Source organism: Hibiscus syriacus, unplaced genomic scaffold, assembly GCF_006381635.1.
Source record: "Hibiscus syriacus cultivar Baekdansim isolate YM2019G1 unplaced genomic scaffold, ASM638163v2 tig00013386_pilon, whole genome shotgun sequence".
Lineage (NCBI taxonomy): Eukaryota > Viridiplantae > Streptophyta > Magnoliopsida > Malvales > Malvaceae > Hibiscus > Hibiscus syriacus.
In genome coordinates, this window is record NW_024062302.1 from 94,842 (window position 1) to 111,796 (window position 16,955).

Here is a 16,955-nt window from a genome sequence, read left to right on the forward strand (position 1 = left end):
GGGCCAAAGGAGTTATTAAAATGAGAAACAAGCTTGCCCCCAAGAAAGGTCTTGGTGTTAATCTCTCCAAATACCATGACCATGCTAGTCTTGGTGAACGTTTCACGTGCAGGCATCAAGCACTGCATCAGAGACCTGGTCACAATGCTTGTCAGGGTGACCCACGTTCACTGACTCAGATGTGAATAGAAAGGTCTCCATTTGTAAGCCTGCACACGATTAATCCACAAACACATCTAAATCAGCCTGATCCTAAGCATAATTTTAAGCATTCATAATGGTATAAGATACCTGGAGAGAAACAAGTTACAGATCCAATAGATATTACTAAAAACTGAACTTTGTAGTAAACTCCATATATTTGTCAGAAACTAAAATGCTAAAACTCCAAAACAAACAGAAAATCGCACAGATATGAGAATGCTTCAATTAAGCTTGTCTAAAAAAGAGACAAACAGATAAAACATTTTTTTCTGCGGCTACTACAAACAACAAAAACTACAAAGCAAAGCAAAGAACAGAAAAAATATAAATGAAAGGGCAGAAGATACAAACTTACGGATCGGAGTCTTCGGTTGCGAGAGGAGAGAAGACTTAGCTGAGCTGAGCAGACAGACCTCTAAAGAAGCGGAGAACTCAATGGACACAGGAAATCTAGCCTCGAACGCGAACATTTTATAGCACTGTTTGTTTGGTTGGGTTGAAAAAATTTCCTATTGCGGTGAGCGTGGATCGAACACGCGACCTTCAGATCTTCAGTCTGACGCTCTCCCAACTGAGCTATCCCCGCTAGTTGTTGTACGTTGAAACAAATAATTTATTACTAGTTTTTATAAATTAGATTGTTTGAGTTCTTTGACTATAAATACATAGAGTTCCGTGTCTGTTTCTTATATTAGATTGTTTGAGTTGTTTGTATAGTTATAAAAGATCGTCTCCATCTTCAACAACACAATCGATCCGCCTGCGTTGCAATGGGAAAGATTCAATCTTTTAAGGACGAATTCACTTTTGGTTTGCTTCTTCCCTTAGAATACACTTCTTTCTAAATATGTTCCTCTTCTTAATTTAATTTCTTCTTTCTTCTAAATTAATTCGCAGACCAAAGGCTCGAAGAATCTCGCGATATCATCGCTAAATATCCCAATCGCGTACCTGTAAGTTTTCCTAATCGATCTCTATCCACGTTACTTTTGATTAAACCCTTTTGTTTCCTGATTTCTGACTCGTTTTTTATATAAATATTATAATTTTTTTTTAATTTATTGAGTTTGTTATCAAGATTTAATGTTGTTTATAGATTAGATGAACTTAATTCCTTCTTCCCCTCCATGGATTATGGGTCCTATTAAAAAGAATTAGTTGATAATTGCTAAAAGACGGTTCTCTAACCTTTATTTTCCCCTCATTTTTGTAGGTGATTGTGGAAAGATACTCAAAATCAGATCTTCCTGAAATGGAAAAGCAAAAGTAAGTTTCAGCCTTGGCCAATAAACAATTTGACCTTAATTGCGTGCTTTTATTGTAAAGGAACAAACTTTACCTAATGCAGTAAGGCACTTATAGCACAAATTCTATAATTGCCAAAAAAAAATGATCACTGAGGAGCATATCAAAGTTTAAACTTCAGTCTTAATTCGATGTTGAAACTTTGATTTCTTGTTAAATGATATGAGGGCGGATCAAATTTGTGCTCAACTGTTTGATTTATAGGTATCTGGTTCCACGGGACATGTCTGTCGGACAATTCATTCATATTTTAAGCTCGAGGCTTCGTCTGAGCCCTGGGAAAGCACTCTTTGTGTTCGTGAAGGACACATTACCACAAACAGGTAAGTCACGATAAGATTTTGTTATATTTCTTTCAAAATGATTCTATGGTGTTTGACATTTTCTGAGTTTTCTGCTACAACCCTTGTTCGCAGCCACTCTTATAGACTCTGTTTACGACTCGTACAAAGAGGACGACGGGTTTCTGTATATGTGTTACAGCAGCGAGAAAACCTTTGGTTGTGCTACTAATCTGATTACTCGGCCATAAGCTTTGTGCGATACTGTAAAATCTCTTGGTTCCCTTCTGTCTTTGGATGATGGGTCTTGACTGTCAAAGCTCGGCCTGGTATTTTGGTGTTGTAGCATCTTTTAACCATCATTCATTCTGTAAGTGTCCTAATAACATTTAATTCGTTTTACTAGTTATTGTTATCAATGTGTACGAACTTGCACCCAAATGTGTAACATTGGTGTAAGTTTCCAGTAATCTATGTATATTGCTTACAAATAAGTAAAACTTGTGGAATCCTGCATTGGTTTTATGTGTTTTAATTTCGACCTCGCAATCCTGCTTAAGTGATGCTGGATTTTGTTGTCTAGTGGGAAAACAACTTGTAAATCACTTCAGTATCCGTACTACGGCCTTAGGACAAAGCTATCCGAGTGTATTCCCATTCTTCTGGCGCTGAAAACTCGATCACTTTCAAAAAAACTTGGGCCGTTTCCCAAGAAAAGTTGTCCCCCCCCTTTGGATGTATCTCTTAGGAAAATAGTTTCTTACTTCCTCCCTTCTTCCAAACACCCCGTACATTAAATGCTCTACTGGAGCTTTGGCTGCTGTCAGGCTTGTTATCTAGTGCCTCAGGTTCAGGGTCTGTCTCAGAATCTTTTGGATCCAATAGAGCTGCCATTGAACCATCACTAAGCCGTAATCTGTGAAATTTTGAAGTTTTCTTTCGTTGCTTGCTGCTTCCAACCCCATCCCCTGGTCCAGCTTTAGCAGATGATGAGTCATTTTGACCCCCAATTTTTATAGAGGGTTTATTGGTAGAATTCAATTCAACATGCTGTTCATTAAAACTTAACCTTGAATTTCCTTTAGCAGGGCGGTAATCATCCTTTGATAAAATTTTCACACCTTCCTCATAAGGCTTATAACTTGACTTCAATTTGCTGACACTTCTTTTATTACAATCGGCCACTGTATCCTTCGAATTTCTGCCTGTGGTATCCAGAGACTTCCCTTTCCATTTCTTAGATGCATTATTATCCTTAAACCAGCCTCGGCCTTGGGCCTCACCATTCACGTGCAGACCGTTGCTTTGCAAACTAGCATTATAGGTCTCAGTTAGCTCATTTTGCTTCTGAGAATCAGGGCAAAGTATAGCCAGGTCAAGAACTAGATGTGACAAACCATACTGTTGAACACAATCCAAATATCTGCTTGTGCCTATTAAGCCCTGACGATACCACCCGGATATTTCTTTGAAAGCAGTGTATTTTTCTTCATCATTTTCAAGCGCAGCTTGCATCTTTTCCACCAAAGATTTATTGGATGAATGAACATTTACCTTGTGCATCGCCACCTGGCTGCTTGAGGACTGCTTATGCCTTTGTGCAGCAGAAACAGGAGGAAAATCAGAAAGGGAGGGTTCTGAAAATCCACCATCAGTAAGATTTGGAGCTGATGAGTGGTTGATCCTACTTGTGTTTGCAGCACTCATTCGAGAACCAGATGCTTTTAATATATCTGCTGTTGTGGGATGAGACTGAACCTGAATATGCACATGACTTGAACTTCCATAACTCAACTGCGGAAATCCATTACTATTTCCAAGTGAGGTTGTAGCTGCAACATTTGTTTCTGGTCTGACCTGACTTGTTGCCAGCCATTCTTGGGCAGAACTCAAAACATTTGTATTCCCATTCTTCTGGCGCTGAAGATGTGCTGCCATGGTATTAACAGGCAAGCCATCAGGTCTTTGTTTAGGAATTTGTTTACTGTTGCTGGAAGGAGTTGAGAGAGGAGGAAAATAAGTTTCATGCAAAGGTACACCTCTAGAGCCTCTCCCCAATGCTTGAAGGTATCTAGAAGATGATTCAGAATCTGTTGCAGATAATAATTCAAAAGGCTGAACAAGGGAATCAATATCATTTATGTCTCCATGATCAGAGACCATCTGCGTAGTAGATGATGCTAGTGGGTTATTGGCTGTCTCCAAACTTGCCTCGATGGTCATGGAAAGTTGATAGTCATCATCAGGTGGCTCATGCCGAGACATTCGCTCCCTTCTACGACGGTAATCATCATTTCTTCGACGAAATCGAAAGCTTGTTGGTATCTGGAAAAGTATAATTAATTAAAAGAACAACAAAGAAGCAACCAACCCATCTACAAAAGGATACATTCGAGAGAATGAAATAGGGAAATGCTACTCATGCGTCCACAACTTAGCAGGAAGATACATACTTGCAAAGCAGCAGTACGCTGTGCACGAGACATGCGACCTCCATGTTCAATGGTATTATGCCGCTGAAAGGACAAAAGGGTGCGGGGGATGTATATGAGAAAAATAAAATATATGCTTTACTAAGGACACACTCAAATAATAAAAATAGCACTATTTATATGACCCAATGAGTCACCTTTAGTTCAGCTTCCGACTGAAAGACGATAAATTTTTTGGCTAGGCAAGCCTCATCCTCGCATAAGTAATGATCTTGGCGAAAATGAATCTGTGGCACACAATTTTCAAAATTCCATTAACTTTACGAAAATAAAAAGAAAATAAAGAAAGAAAAAGAAATGTAGAAATCATCTTGCCTCAAGGTCATCATAGTTCTTGTAATATTCATAATGTCCTGGATGCTGTCTGCATTGTACAGTGAACAATCAAAACTAAGCCCACTTGTTTTAAAGTGTATTCTAAAAAGGTATACCAGGAAGAGACTCACTACCTTTGGCATATATGACATGTATAGTGCTCTGTGGACATGTGTGAGTATAACTCGTTGTCCCCATAGAATGGGGTCTTGCAGAATTCACATATCGGATGCCCCATGAAGCCACCTCTCTCACTCTCAGTTCCATCCACCTCTGAGTCACCCGTGTTTATATGTTGGTTTAACTGCGCCCTTGTATATAGCTTTTGTTCACAAATAAACACCTACATTGTCCAAAAGAAAGCAATTAAATAATTGATGCATACACGACACTTTTTTTGATCGACAAACAACCGACTCATCAACAAGGAACAATGCTCCACAAGGGTCATACTTCATTCAGAACTGTAATATAAAATGCTAGAGATAATTAACTTTACCTTCCGTCCTTCCAAACACAGGTTGCACATAACCAATCTGTGTTGATGAAACAAATGAGCTTTCAATTGTTCAATGTTCCTAAATTTTCCCCGCCTCTTCACTCCATCATTGGCCTGCTCTTCCAATTTGTCACATACAATACAAGAAAGCCTGCACATTGCCTTGATCATCCTGTAGTGATCAACATCATCAAAAAACGCTTGTGTATCCTCATGGTACCAATATGAACGAATCCAGCCTTCCCTTACTTCAGTTGGCAGTACTGAAAAATCATTGATCATCCTCGTGTAATCCCCTAAAGCCTGTAACAACACCAGAATCACAAAAATAAGACCTATCCTCCAAAGACATTATATGTACATGCATGTGTTATATAAGCAACAGACGAATTTGTACTTGGCTTAGTGAACGTCATCTAAGAACAGAGGTTCGAATGAATAAGCTAACTAAATGGGTAAAAGCGATATCGAACTCTGTAATTACGGTAGACTCAATTCGAAATCTACATTGGTGATCAAAGCACAAAGATGGAAGCCCTAACCTTAGTGACAAAGATGACGTGTGACTCGGTCTTGCAGATGCAGCAGCGGCGATCGTTGCAGGTGAAGCGGAGACGAGCAACACACGTGGAACACACGTCCCGGTGACCACAGACGCCGTAGGCAACCCATTCCAAATTGTCAGCACAAACTGCACAGCTGTCGTCCATCTCAGTTTCTTGATTATATTATCTGAAACCCTGATTGAACTACCCGATCGATCAGAAATTGAGATTTATAGTGGTTGTGTACTTGTGTTTTAGTTGATGGCGTGAGATTTGGATGATAGGAGGAATCTAGGAAGTTACCAGCCGGAAACTTGGAAGGCGAGAAATAAAAATGCGTAATGCAACAAAAAAAAAAATATTAAATAGTAGCTTTAACTTTTATTCTTTATTTTTAAAATATTTTAAGTTAATATTTTAATATAAGATAAAATATATATTTTAAATTATTGATAATTTGTTAATTAATTTTGTTATTCGTATAGAGAATTTTTTTATTTTAAAATGAAAGATTGAGGTCAAAATGTTTTCAAAAGATAAAGATTAAAGTTACTATTTCTTATTAAATAGAGAGTATTATATTTCAACACTAAATGCCACGATTTGAATTTACACGAAATGAAACAATATAGATATTTTTAATTTTTCGATCAATTGATAAATCTCAAAATTAAAATTATTATTTAATAAAACGATATGGATATTTTATAATTATGACTGAACAATTCAATAAATATAGTTTTTTTTAATTAAAAAAGTTTGGTATGAGTTGGAAAAGAAAGTCAGCGTACTTGCTGAGCAAGTAAGATCGTAGCAAGGAAGGAAGTTTGGTCGTGAAAAGGGCAAAGAGAGAGAGTTTTGACCTTGAAAAGAAGATTTGATATTCATCAATTTTGGTCAAAATAAGGAGGCAAGGCAGATTACATCCCACCCCATTTGGTAATGTAATCGCAACTTGCTGCTATGGCAAGGCATAACTACTGCTTCTGCATTCTTCAACATTCATTTGATTGACCAGTCAGTGGTAGGTTTCAATTTAGCCGCACATGCGCTAAAAATGCTTTCTACTATCGTTGTTAATACTTGGTTCGATAAAATAATTAGAGGATAAATATATTGAGCTTAGAATGTATTTCTGCTCATATATTCTTTTACCGTTTATGTTTGATTCGTATTCATTTAAATTTTAATATCATTTCGTGCTCATTTGTTTATTTTTTAAAGTGTTCATATTCATTTTATTTAATATTTACGAGCTTATCCATTTAACATTCGCAAACATTTTCGCTACACGCCCTCTTTTTATCATTTTTTTACAAGCCAAAGAAAAATATGAAAATATGCCACTAGTCCTTAATTTTTTTAGATTTTATAATTTGAAACTCTAAAGTTTATCAAGTGTTCAATTTGGTCTCTACCGTCATTAATATTTAAAACATAAAAAATAAAAGAAAAAGAGAATCGAACAAAAGAGCTTTCAAACGAGTTTATACGGAAAATGGAAAGTATGCGTTTTGGGCCTCCAACGTTCAATCCGTGTCAAGTTAACCTTAAAACCACGAAGAGACATGATTGGATCTTTAAGTTTCATTTCTCATTACGAAAGCTCCGCTCTTCTTCTGGAGTTAGTTCGAGCGAAACAAATATGAACATCATCAAGGTGTAATAATTCATCTCGGGTAGATATTTTCAGGAACTCTTCAAAAAGATAAAAAAAAATCAATTTTCTTGTTAACAATACAAAATTTAAAAAAATAAATCCTAATCCATCCATATTCATAACCCCAAATCCAACTACTATAAATGGCTATGTTTTTAAAAAATTCCATGGAACTCATTACCTTGATGAGACGAATTCCAATATACATGTTGCTGACCGTTGTCCAATTGCTATAAATGATTAGTTTATTTTAAATTATAAGGGAATTTATCACTTCGACGTGAAGAGTTTCAAAGTTTTTTAAATTTATTATATTTTTTAAATTAATTACTGAATTAAAAAAAAATACTTTTTATTGACGTGATGAGTCCATGAAAATATATTATAATATTGACCCACATGGGACTCACTTACTTTTGACCATTTAAATATATTTTTCGAGTAAACTCATCACGTCGAGAGGAGAAATTTATCTTTACACTGTAAATTATAAAATAAAAGTCTGTTCGACCTGATGTACTAAATAATTAGCCCGTCTGACCTAATGAGCCCAAAAAAACCTTAGAATTCTCTGGTTTATAAGGCCCAAATATAATAAACACAACCACCTAACACTTTAGAGGAACAAAGTTACTATCAGCTCCTCCTAACACTCTGATAAGTAAAGCCCAAAAGTGACAAATAGCATGGGCAATTACATACTTTGAAGCCCCTTAAATACCCTACTTTCTCATATTTTACCAACGCTTCTCTTATTTTGGAAACCTAGCCGCTATAACTTCTGCCCTAATTTTCCCTTCCGCATCTTCGCCTGGCTCCAAGATGCAGATCTTCGTCAAAACCTTGACGGGGAAGACCATAACCCTAGAGGTCGAGTCTTCGGACACCATCGACAATGTCAAAGCTAAGATTCAAGACAAAGAAGGAATTCCACCTGACCAACAACGCCTCATCTTCGCCGGGAAGCAGCTGGAGGACGGCCGCACCTTAGCCGACTACAACATCCAGAAGGAATCCACTCTCCACCTTGTCCTCCGTCTCAGGGGTGGCGCTAAGAAGAGGAAGAAGAAGACCTACACCAAGCCCAAGAAGATCAAGCACAAGAAGAAGAAGGTCAAGCTCGCCGTGCTCCGGTTTTACAAGGTTGATGAGTCCGGGAAGGTTCAGAGGCTGAGAAAAGAGTGCCCTAATGCCGAATGCGGAGCCGGGACTTTCATGGCTAATCATTTCGATAGGCACTATTGCGGTAAGTGTGGCCTCACCTACGTTTACCAGAAAGCCGGTGGGGATTGAGTAGGGTCGGGTTCCACCTTTGGTTTGGGTCCTACAAAAGAATTCGATCAGTATGGGCATTAGCGTTTTTTATTTCAGTAATTGTCGAACCTTTTAAATTTTTATGTTTCATTATGTTATGATGCTTGGGATATGTTTTTGGAGTTGTTTTGATTTAGAATATGATATTTTTCTAAACAATTTTGTTTGTTTTTTATTTGATTGGCTTCTTTTTTGTGTTCTTCTTTGGCTTTGGGATTTTTCAATTTCATGAAACTTTCTTCTGTTTGGTGTTTGAATGTTTAACCATGGTCAGTATCATGATTCATGATTGGTTATGACTTCATAAAGATTGTTGATTGAAGCCTATCTTTGAGTTCCTATGCTTGAATTTGCCTTGTGTGCACACAGATTTGATTGAATTGCTCCAGTTTTTGGAGTAGCGGTTGTGTTCATTTTTATCCTTTACATTTTAGAAACTCTGCTTTGCATTAGAACAATTGGTTCACTTTTTTATGACATCATATGTATAGATATTGGGTTTAAAAATCCCGACATTGTTCCGAGCGATCATAGGATGAATATTTTCCATGACTTTGGATTTAACGATTATCATGTTGCACTGATGAATATACTTTGGTTTCGACACGAGATTGGACTGAGTTTGACATTCGAAGGATGAGAGTCTCACAATAATGTTGATAGTGTTATCGTCAAGATGAGGTTTATGGAAGATTGATGTTTTTTGATGACTTGAAGTTAGATTAAGGAAAATCCTTGAATGATATGATTGTGTTTGTCGAGAGAAGAATATTTGGCCATGTTCATCAAGACACTCGTATCCATGGTGCATTATACTATACCCCAAGAATGTATACAGTGGCTGAGCAAAATTCAAGTTTGTGATGATTTAAGTCGTAAATGTGGAATATATAGGCACTGAGATACCTTCAAGAAATCGTCTATGGGTACTTGATTGATTATGTGAGATTTCCGTATAACAGAAGTTGACAATCGATTTATAAGATACACTATACTGCGAAATGAATCTGACATTACATATAGTAACTTATTTCTTAATGAATTATGATATTTTTGGGTATAATTTATTTTATTAGTAAAAATATTAACATTTTAGATTGTAATTTATTTCTTAGTGAATCATGACATTTTTTTGTGCAATCCATTTTATTAATAAAAATATTAGTATTCCAGATTATAATCTATTTTTTAGTGAACTATGACATTTTTGACACAACTTTGTACATTATTACATTGATAATTTTCTGATTCCGTATTATAACATTTGTATTCCGTTTTTAACCTGTAAAATAAATTTTTCATTACACCGTTTAAGTTATTTTGAATTAGTTATGACCCTATATTACATATAAATTAACATTTTCAGTTGTATTAAATCAATTTTGTTAAGAAGTTTTTCAAATTTTCCATTTAGACGTTTTTTTAACTTTATATTAATCTGTCTTTCTTTAATAATCTCAAATAGGATTGGTAGCTTGAAAAATGCAGACTGCAGAATGAGTTCACTTGACTCCACAATATATGGAAATGGACCCCCTTCCGAACAGAGAGATATAAATAATTTAATTCCTCTATCTTGTTTTTTTAATTTTATATCTAAAATAAAATCATAAATTCCCTTCTGAATGAGTTGTCTATTTATACTAATTTTAATTCAGATGATTGGATTTTACAAATGTACCTTCTCAAACTTTAAAGCTTCATTCATATTATTAATTATCCTGAAGCAGCCTGAGCCTGCGATGCAACTGTTGTTGACTGGAGAAATTTGAAACACCTTGAACTATCACATTAATCAATTATGTGATCTTATAAAATAAGATAATATCATTTTTATTTCTTATAAGCATGTGTTATATGACCTAATCCATGTAAATTAAGTTAATTAATAAGCATGGATAGACCGAGATGAGTCACACCTCTTATAAATTTTAAATTACTTTATATTTTAAATATTTCTATATTTTTTAATTTGTTATCAAATTTCATACGCTTAAAATTTTGTAACTTTAAACTTGATAATTTTTAATATAATTTATTGAATTCACGTCCATTCAACATAAATTCATGCATCCGTTTCAGTTAGCAAGTGTTGTGGAAATAGCAGAGGATGTTGACAAAATGGCACAAATATGTGTGGTGGAGTATCACAGTCTAGAACAACGTAGAGCACACCAAAACAGAACAGCGAGTCTCCGTCATCAGTGATTGTATGAGTCATCAAATGCATGCGTCATGTTTGTCCCCTGCTCTGACGATTGCATCAACGTCACATCTCAATGCAAATTTATATAACGTGAAGTCATATCTAAAAACTCAATAATTTTAAGGATAAATTATAGTAATGGTCAATAAATTTTTCTAAAGTCTTCATTTAGGTCCCCCCAACATTTAGTTCGTTTGTAATATGGTTCCCGACGTAACCGGCCGTTTGCAATATGGTCCCCGACGTAACTGGTCGTTTGACGTCGTTAGTTCGTTTGCAATATGGTCACTGAACTTTTCAGGATCATGCATTTAGGTCTCTCAACTTTTAAAACTTGCAACACAGTCTTTAATTTCATTTTAAACCCCAAATTCCTTTTCGATCTCAAATTTCCTTTTTCGTTTCTCTCTTCTCATTTACAACGTAACTTTTCAGTCGGGATGAGAAATTCTAATCTAACTTTGAATTATGTGGATGTGTTGACTTGAATAAGGATCCATTGAGAGAAGACCCAACCAAGGGACTATCGGGACCATCAACGATTCAAGGTGTAATGTTAGATACAAGTCATCTCAGGTAAAGCATAGATGTTCGATGAAATGCTTGTGAGAAAAAAATGGGGTTAGAAATGCAAAGCTGAGAAATACTACTAAGATTAACTAAGTATCATTGTTGAAAGTCACCAACAAAACTGGAATTATTTTGTATAAATGACATATAATAATTTCTTCGTTTAGTCCTTGTGGTCAAAGATTTTCCAACAGATGATCAAATATAATGAAATCACAAACAATGCATTCACCTCTCAGTCTCTTGCAAGTGAGGGGAGAGGCTAAGAAATAAACGCAATCGATGTTGCGTTCCAGCAATTCTTCTTCTATTTTTTTCTTTGTAAATAAAAAGCTGAAAGACAGAGCACTGCTTGGATTTATAATTTTACATGGTGAAATATTGAAGAACAAAAACCAAATGAGAGTGCATGTAAGCGAAAAAGACTGAGAGGTGAATGCGCTGTTTGGGATTTCATTATATTTGATCATCTGTTGGAAAATCTTTAATCACAAGGATTAAACAAATAAATTATTATATGCCATTTATACAAAATAATTCCAACTTTGTTGGTGACTTTCAACAATGATACTTAGTTCATCTTAGTAGTATTTGTCAACTCTGCATTTTTAACCCTATTTTTTTCTCACTAGCATTTCATCGAGCATCTATGCTTCACCTGAGATGACATGTATCTAAGATTACCCTTGAATCATTGATGGTGTAACACCACAACCCGTATCTGACCGAATATGAGTCCGAGATGTCACATTAACTTTTTAAAACGATATTCTTATAAAATATCAAAACATTTGAACTCATTTTAAGAAAATACCACAATTTTCTATTAAATTATGTTTCAGTATAAAAATTCAAGTCAAAAACATATTTATGAACAGTAAAATACGGTATGAATAGTATTGTGAACAATAATGAACAATACCATGAACAGTGAAATATTTCGAATATCAATTGTGTATCAATGCACTGCTACAGTAATGTTACAGTAACTTTTGTAAAAATACGTATAAATTCATAAAAACTTAAGCTTTCATCCGTATAAAATTACCATTTACATATACACGTTTAAAACTTTACAAAACTCAATCATATAATTTTACAAAACCAATTTGAGCATATTAGATTCAAATCTTTTATATTACATGCCAACTCAATTCTATATAACCAAATACGTGTAATTCAACTACATTCCTGATATGATCTTCGGTAAGGAGAACTTACCTGTCTTGTTCCTCTTTACTTCTCTTTTTGCTTTCCAAACCTACGTGTGAAACAATCACACGCTAAGTCGATGACTTAGTAAGACATATAAAACATATAATGGAAACCATAAAACATTTCATAAAGAAATACATTTAACATTATATAATTCATACCAAATGCATGAACATTTATTACTATCATATCATTACAAAAAAACATATATCATTTCTGTAACATATACCCACATGCACATATATCCTTATCAACACGTTTAACATTTCATATTCAGAATACTTATTAAATTTCTTTGTTAGCCCATGTACTCTGTTGAGAACTCAAGGTATACAAATACGATAAGGTTGTGTACACTTATGTTGTCACCACATCTCATATAAAATCCACTAAGTTACATATGAAATATGTGTCCCAAAGGACCTATCCATATGTTCTTAAGAACATAAGTAACTGTCCATATGTCCCGAAAGACATAGGTAATTCTGTTCATATGTCCCGAAAGACATATGTAATTCTCTCCATATGTCCCGAAAGACATAGGTAATTTTGTCCATATGTCCCGAAAGAAATAGGTAATATTGTCCATATGTCCCGAAAGACATAGGTAAAATCTGTCTATATGTCTCAAAGGACATCGGTAACCATCGACTCTTGGCATGCCAACTATACTTATAGCTCTCGTATCACACAACATAGGCATTCTATTGCATATCATTTCACATGTTACCATTCCTATCACATATCCATATAGGATTATTATTTTTATCACCTATCATGTCATTTCGCATACACATTTTTTTTTTGGATAAATAAGCTTTTATTATCCAAAGGAAGCAAAGTTGCTACAATAGAACCAATCCAATCAATGGAACAGAAACAAGGGTAACCTATTTACAAACAAAATCATAGTATACCCCAATTGTTACATATATCAATGTTAGAGCTATCTAGTCTATTAATGTTTCTGTTACTTAAGTGAGTACTAACTATTTGCTTGATAGCTTGGAGTACTTCCCCCTCGGTTCTATAGGCATCTCTGAATAGTCTATGATTTCTTGCTCATACACATTTTTATATCACATAAATCTATATATTTTTATCACATAACTTCTTATTATATCATTCCAATCACATAACTTATCTTTTGTGATCATGAAATCACATAACTTTGAATCATGTTTTTCATATAACTCATATAATCCTTTCTTATACTTCATATCTTATTGTCACATATTGCATAACACATATACTATATTCACATACTTCATTGGACTTATTTCCTTCTATTACATTAAAGCATAGACATGAAATCTTATGTGCCATATCAATACTATTTGTTCATATAATCTCCTTTATTTCATCCAAATTCTTAAGGCTAAGAATCATACCAAATTTTTCATGCAATCCAAACTTATTTCTAACACTTATAACTTATTATTCACACTTATGACAAGTCAAATACAACTTTCAATTCTTATTATGAACTTTATTTCAAGATTTCTGTTGAAAACATTTTGATGTTTCGATATAACAAATTAAATTAAAAGAATTTTAATTTTGAAAAAGATTTTTCTAAGCATATTTGATATATTAAATCGAATATCAAAATATTACTCAAAGTATTTCAAAGTTCATTTTAAATCCTTACTCAAGTGTAAAATTAAGTTTTAATCTTAAAATAATTTCAAAACGATTTTACAAAATATTTTGAACCATTTTAAAGCCAAAAATTCCAGATTGCTCAGAGGGAACCTATTCCCCCTAAATGGTTTTGCTCCGAGAAAAACATAATGCTCGGAGGGAACCGATTCCCCCAGGGGGTATCGATTCCCCCTGTTTAACGGTCGAAATATTTGAATTTTACACTTAGGGAACCGATTCCCCATGAGGGGTACCGATTCCCCCCACACTCCAAGTTGTTGTATTAATGATTTTCACACTTAAACGGCTCCATTGACTCCACTAATCATCCCCAACGTTCAGAATCAATTGAGGGAGTGTTTAAACAAGTTCTGAAGCCTTTGATCAATAAGAAATTATAGAGAAACAAGAGAGAAAGCATCAAACACCAAGTTTGTGCAAATCAAGCCAATTTTCCTTTCGATATTCATTTTTCTTTCAAGAACACCATTTGTGCTCATTTGTAATTATTTTTTAGTGTTGTTTTATTGTTCTAAGAATTGTGCAAACAATCTACCTTGTGAGGATTTCCTTGTAAGTTTGCAATTTTGTATTGTTCTCTTTGGGAGAGAGTGTTCTCAAGAATTTGGGGTATAATTCTTGAGGGTTTGTAAGGTTACTCTTTGTCCTCAAAAGAAAGACAAATTAGTGAATTTGTGGAAAATCCTTAGTGTGGATAGCTAAGGTAGTGGACGTAGACTTTGGTTGAGAAAGTCGAACCACTCTAAATCGATGTGCAATTACTTTCAATTTTATGCAAAAGCTTCCACCAAATTTTTAATTGCCAATTCACCCCCTCTTGGCCGATTCCGTCAATCGATTAACTCAATAATTTCATCTAAGAACCCCTAATATTTAATCTCTCATATACATTTCAACTTGTTGTTTTAGAACAAATTAAGCTTTCCTTAAGCTTAATTAACACCTAAAGAATAAAAACCCTCTTGAAATTTCCAGAAATTAACCATAAGAAAATCAACTCACCTTGGCTATGAAGCTTCACGGTTGGAAGAAGAGAAGAAATTGAAGAAGATAAGTTGGAAACTTATCTCCTCAATTATGATTCACATGGGTATTATAATACCTACTAACTATTATTTAATTATTTCCTTGTTGAATGACCATTTTGCCCTTTCATTCTTTTAATAATTACCAATAACCCTTCAGATATTATTTTAAATAAGTCATTGAACTATTCAACTTTTCCACTTTAAATCACCAAATTCTGAAAATTTATAATTTAGTCACTAACCAAGTATTGAGGATGTTACAGATGGTCTCGATAGTCCCTTGGTCGGGTCTTCTCTCAATGGACCCTTATCCAAGTCAACACCTCCACATAATTCAAAGTCAGACTAGAATTTCCCATGCATCCCCGACTGAAAAGTTATACTGGAAATGAGAAGAGAGAAGCGAAAAAGGAAATTCGAGATCGAAAAGGAATTTGGGGTTTAGAATGAAATTGAGAACTGTGTTGTAAGTTTTAAAAGTTGAGGGACCTAAATGCAATCACCTGAAAAGTTTAGTTACCATATTGCAAACGTACTAACGGCAATGTAATTACGTTAAACGTGCAGTTACGTTAGGGACCATATTGCAAACGACGGTTACGTCGGGGACTATATTGCAAACGGACTAAATGTTGGGGAATGTATTGCAAGTTTTAAAAGTTGGGAGACCTAAATGAAAGCTTTAGAAAAGTTCAATGATCATTACTATACTTTACCCTAATTTTAAATACACTTAATTTAAATTAAAAATGATCCTAGTCATAAAATAATATGAATTGAAATAGTTTAATTTGAAAAACTAAAGCTTTAAATTCTAATTATTTTTACTTAAAATAAATCTAAATTACAATAACTATAAACTAAAATGATCTAAACATAAAATTATATTAAAATAAAATTCATATGAGATAATTAAAAAATCTTGCGATCCAAAGTGATTTGATGCAAACCGACTCCCCATTTAATAATTACATGTTCCCTAAAAGATTTGTTTCAGCTTGAACTTTGGCATTGTTTAACATTAAACACCATGTATTAATTGCATAAAAGAAGTTATACCATAAATATATTTGATTGGGAGATTAAAATTAGAGAAAATAACCTCAGTGACCAAAAATGCCTTATAATATACAAATTTAACCAACTTTTTTTGGATTTGTCAAAATGACCAACAAATTCGCAACACGAATTCCAATTTCACAACCCAATTTTCAAATTCACAACGCATAAGTCAAATTCGCAACGCAATAGTCAAATTCACAACGCGAAAGTCAAATGTTTTTACGCGAAACACAATATTAATTTCGCAACACAAATGTAAACAATATTATCGCAAATCATCTCTAACCTAAAACCCTAAAGCACAACTCAGTCCCATCTCCATCTCTCACTCTCTACGGAGACATCCGTCCCCATCTCCGACGAAATCCATCCCCATTTCCGACATGCAGAATGAGCCCGATAAGTTCATACTCTACACGAGATTGTTTCATCGTTGCAGAATGAGGTTCATACTCTACGCAATGATGTAAATTTGTTTAATACAAAGCAAATAACCTTTTTTCGGCATTATTTATTTATTTATTTACTGATTTATGTATTAATTTATTTTTAGCGGCCCGATAAGGTAGATGCTTTACATCGGGTTTTTCTTGC

At 34.4% G+C, this 16,955-nt stretch overlaps 3 protein-coding genes and 1 non-coding gene across 5 annotated transcripts; 2 read left to right on the forward strand and 2 right to left on the reverse strand.

Moving 5' to 3' along the window:
- Nucleotides 1-717: 717 nt before the first annotated feature.
- On the reverse strand, nt 718-790 carry TRNAF-GAA. Its single transcript has one exon. It is a non-coding gene; the product is annotated as a tRNA-Phe (tRNA).
- A 124-nt stretch (nt 791-914) lies between these two features.
- Nucleotides 915-2,325, forward strand: LOC120206195 (autophagy-related protein 8i-like). The gene is made up of 5 exons (XM_039205915.1): nt 915-1,014; nt 1,102-1,157; nt 1,418-1,470; nt 1,714-1,832; nt 1,926-2,325. Exons 1-5 carry the CDS (start codon nt 975-977, stop codon nt 2,039-2,041), a joined length of 384 nt encoding a protein of 127 aa, XP_039061846.1. The 5' UTR covers nt 915-974; the 3' UTR covers nt 2,042-2,325.
- A 120-nt stretch (nt 2,326-2,445) lies between these two features.
- Nucleotides 2,446-5,886, reverse strand: LOC120206191 (E3 ubiquitin-protein ligase HEL2-like). 2 transcript variants are annotated; one of them, XM_039205912.1, is made up of 7 exons: nt 5,639-5,756; nt 5,097-5,431; nt 4,732-4,940; nt 4,598-4,646; nt 4,420-4,509; nt 4,244-4,306; nt 2,446-4,115 (listed from the first exon to the last, which is right to left on the reverse strand). In XM_039205912.1, the coding sequence occupies exons 2-7, from the start codon at nt 5,376-5,378 to the stop codon at nt 2,535-2,537; spliced, it is 2,274 nt and encodes a 757-aa protein (XP_039061843.1). In that variant the 5' UTR covers nt 5,379-5,431; nt 5,639-5,756; the 3' UTR covers nt 2,446-2,534. The 2 variants fall into 2 exon arrangements, with proteins under 2 accessions (XP_039061843.1, XP_039061841.1); XM_039205910.1 differs by having other exon boundaries at nt 2,447-4,115; nt 5,097-5,399; nt 5,639-5,886.
- Nucleotides 5,887-8,062: 2,176 nt separating this feature from the next.
- LOC120206194 (ubiquitin-40S ribosomal protein S27a-like) lies at nt 8,063-8,809 on the forward strand. Its single transcript, XM_039205914.1, has one exon. It carries the CDS (start codon nt 8,124-8,126, stop codon nt 8,592-8,594), a length of 471 nt encoding a protein of 156 aa, XP_039061845.1. The 5' UTR covers nt 8,063-8,123; the 3' UTR covers nt 8,595-8,809.
- The last annotated feature ends 8,146 nt before the right edge of the window (nt 8,810-16,955 follow it).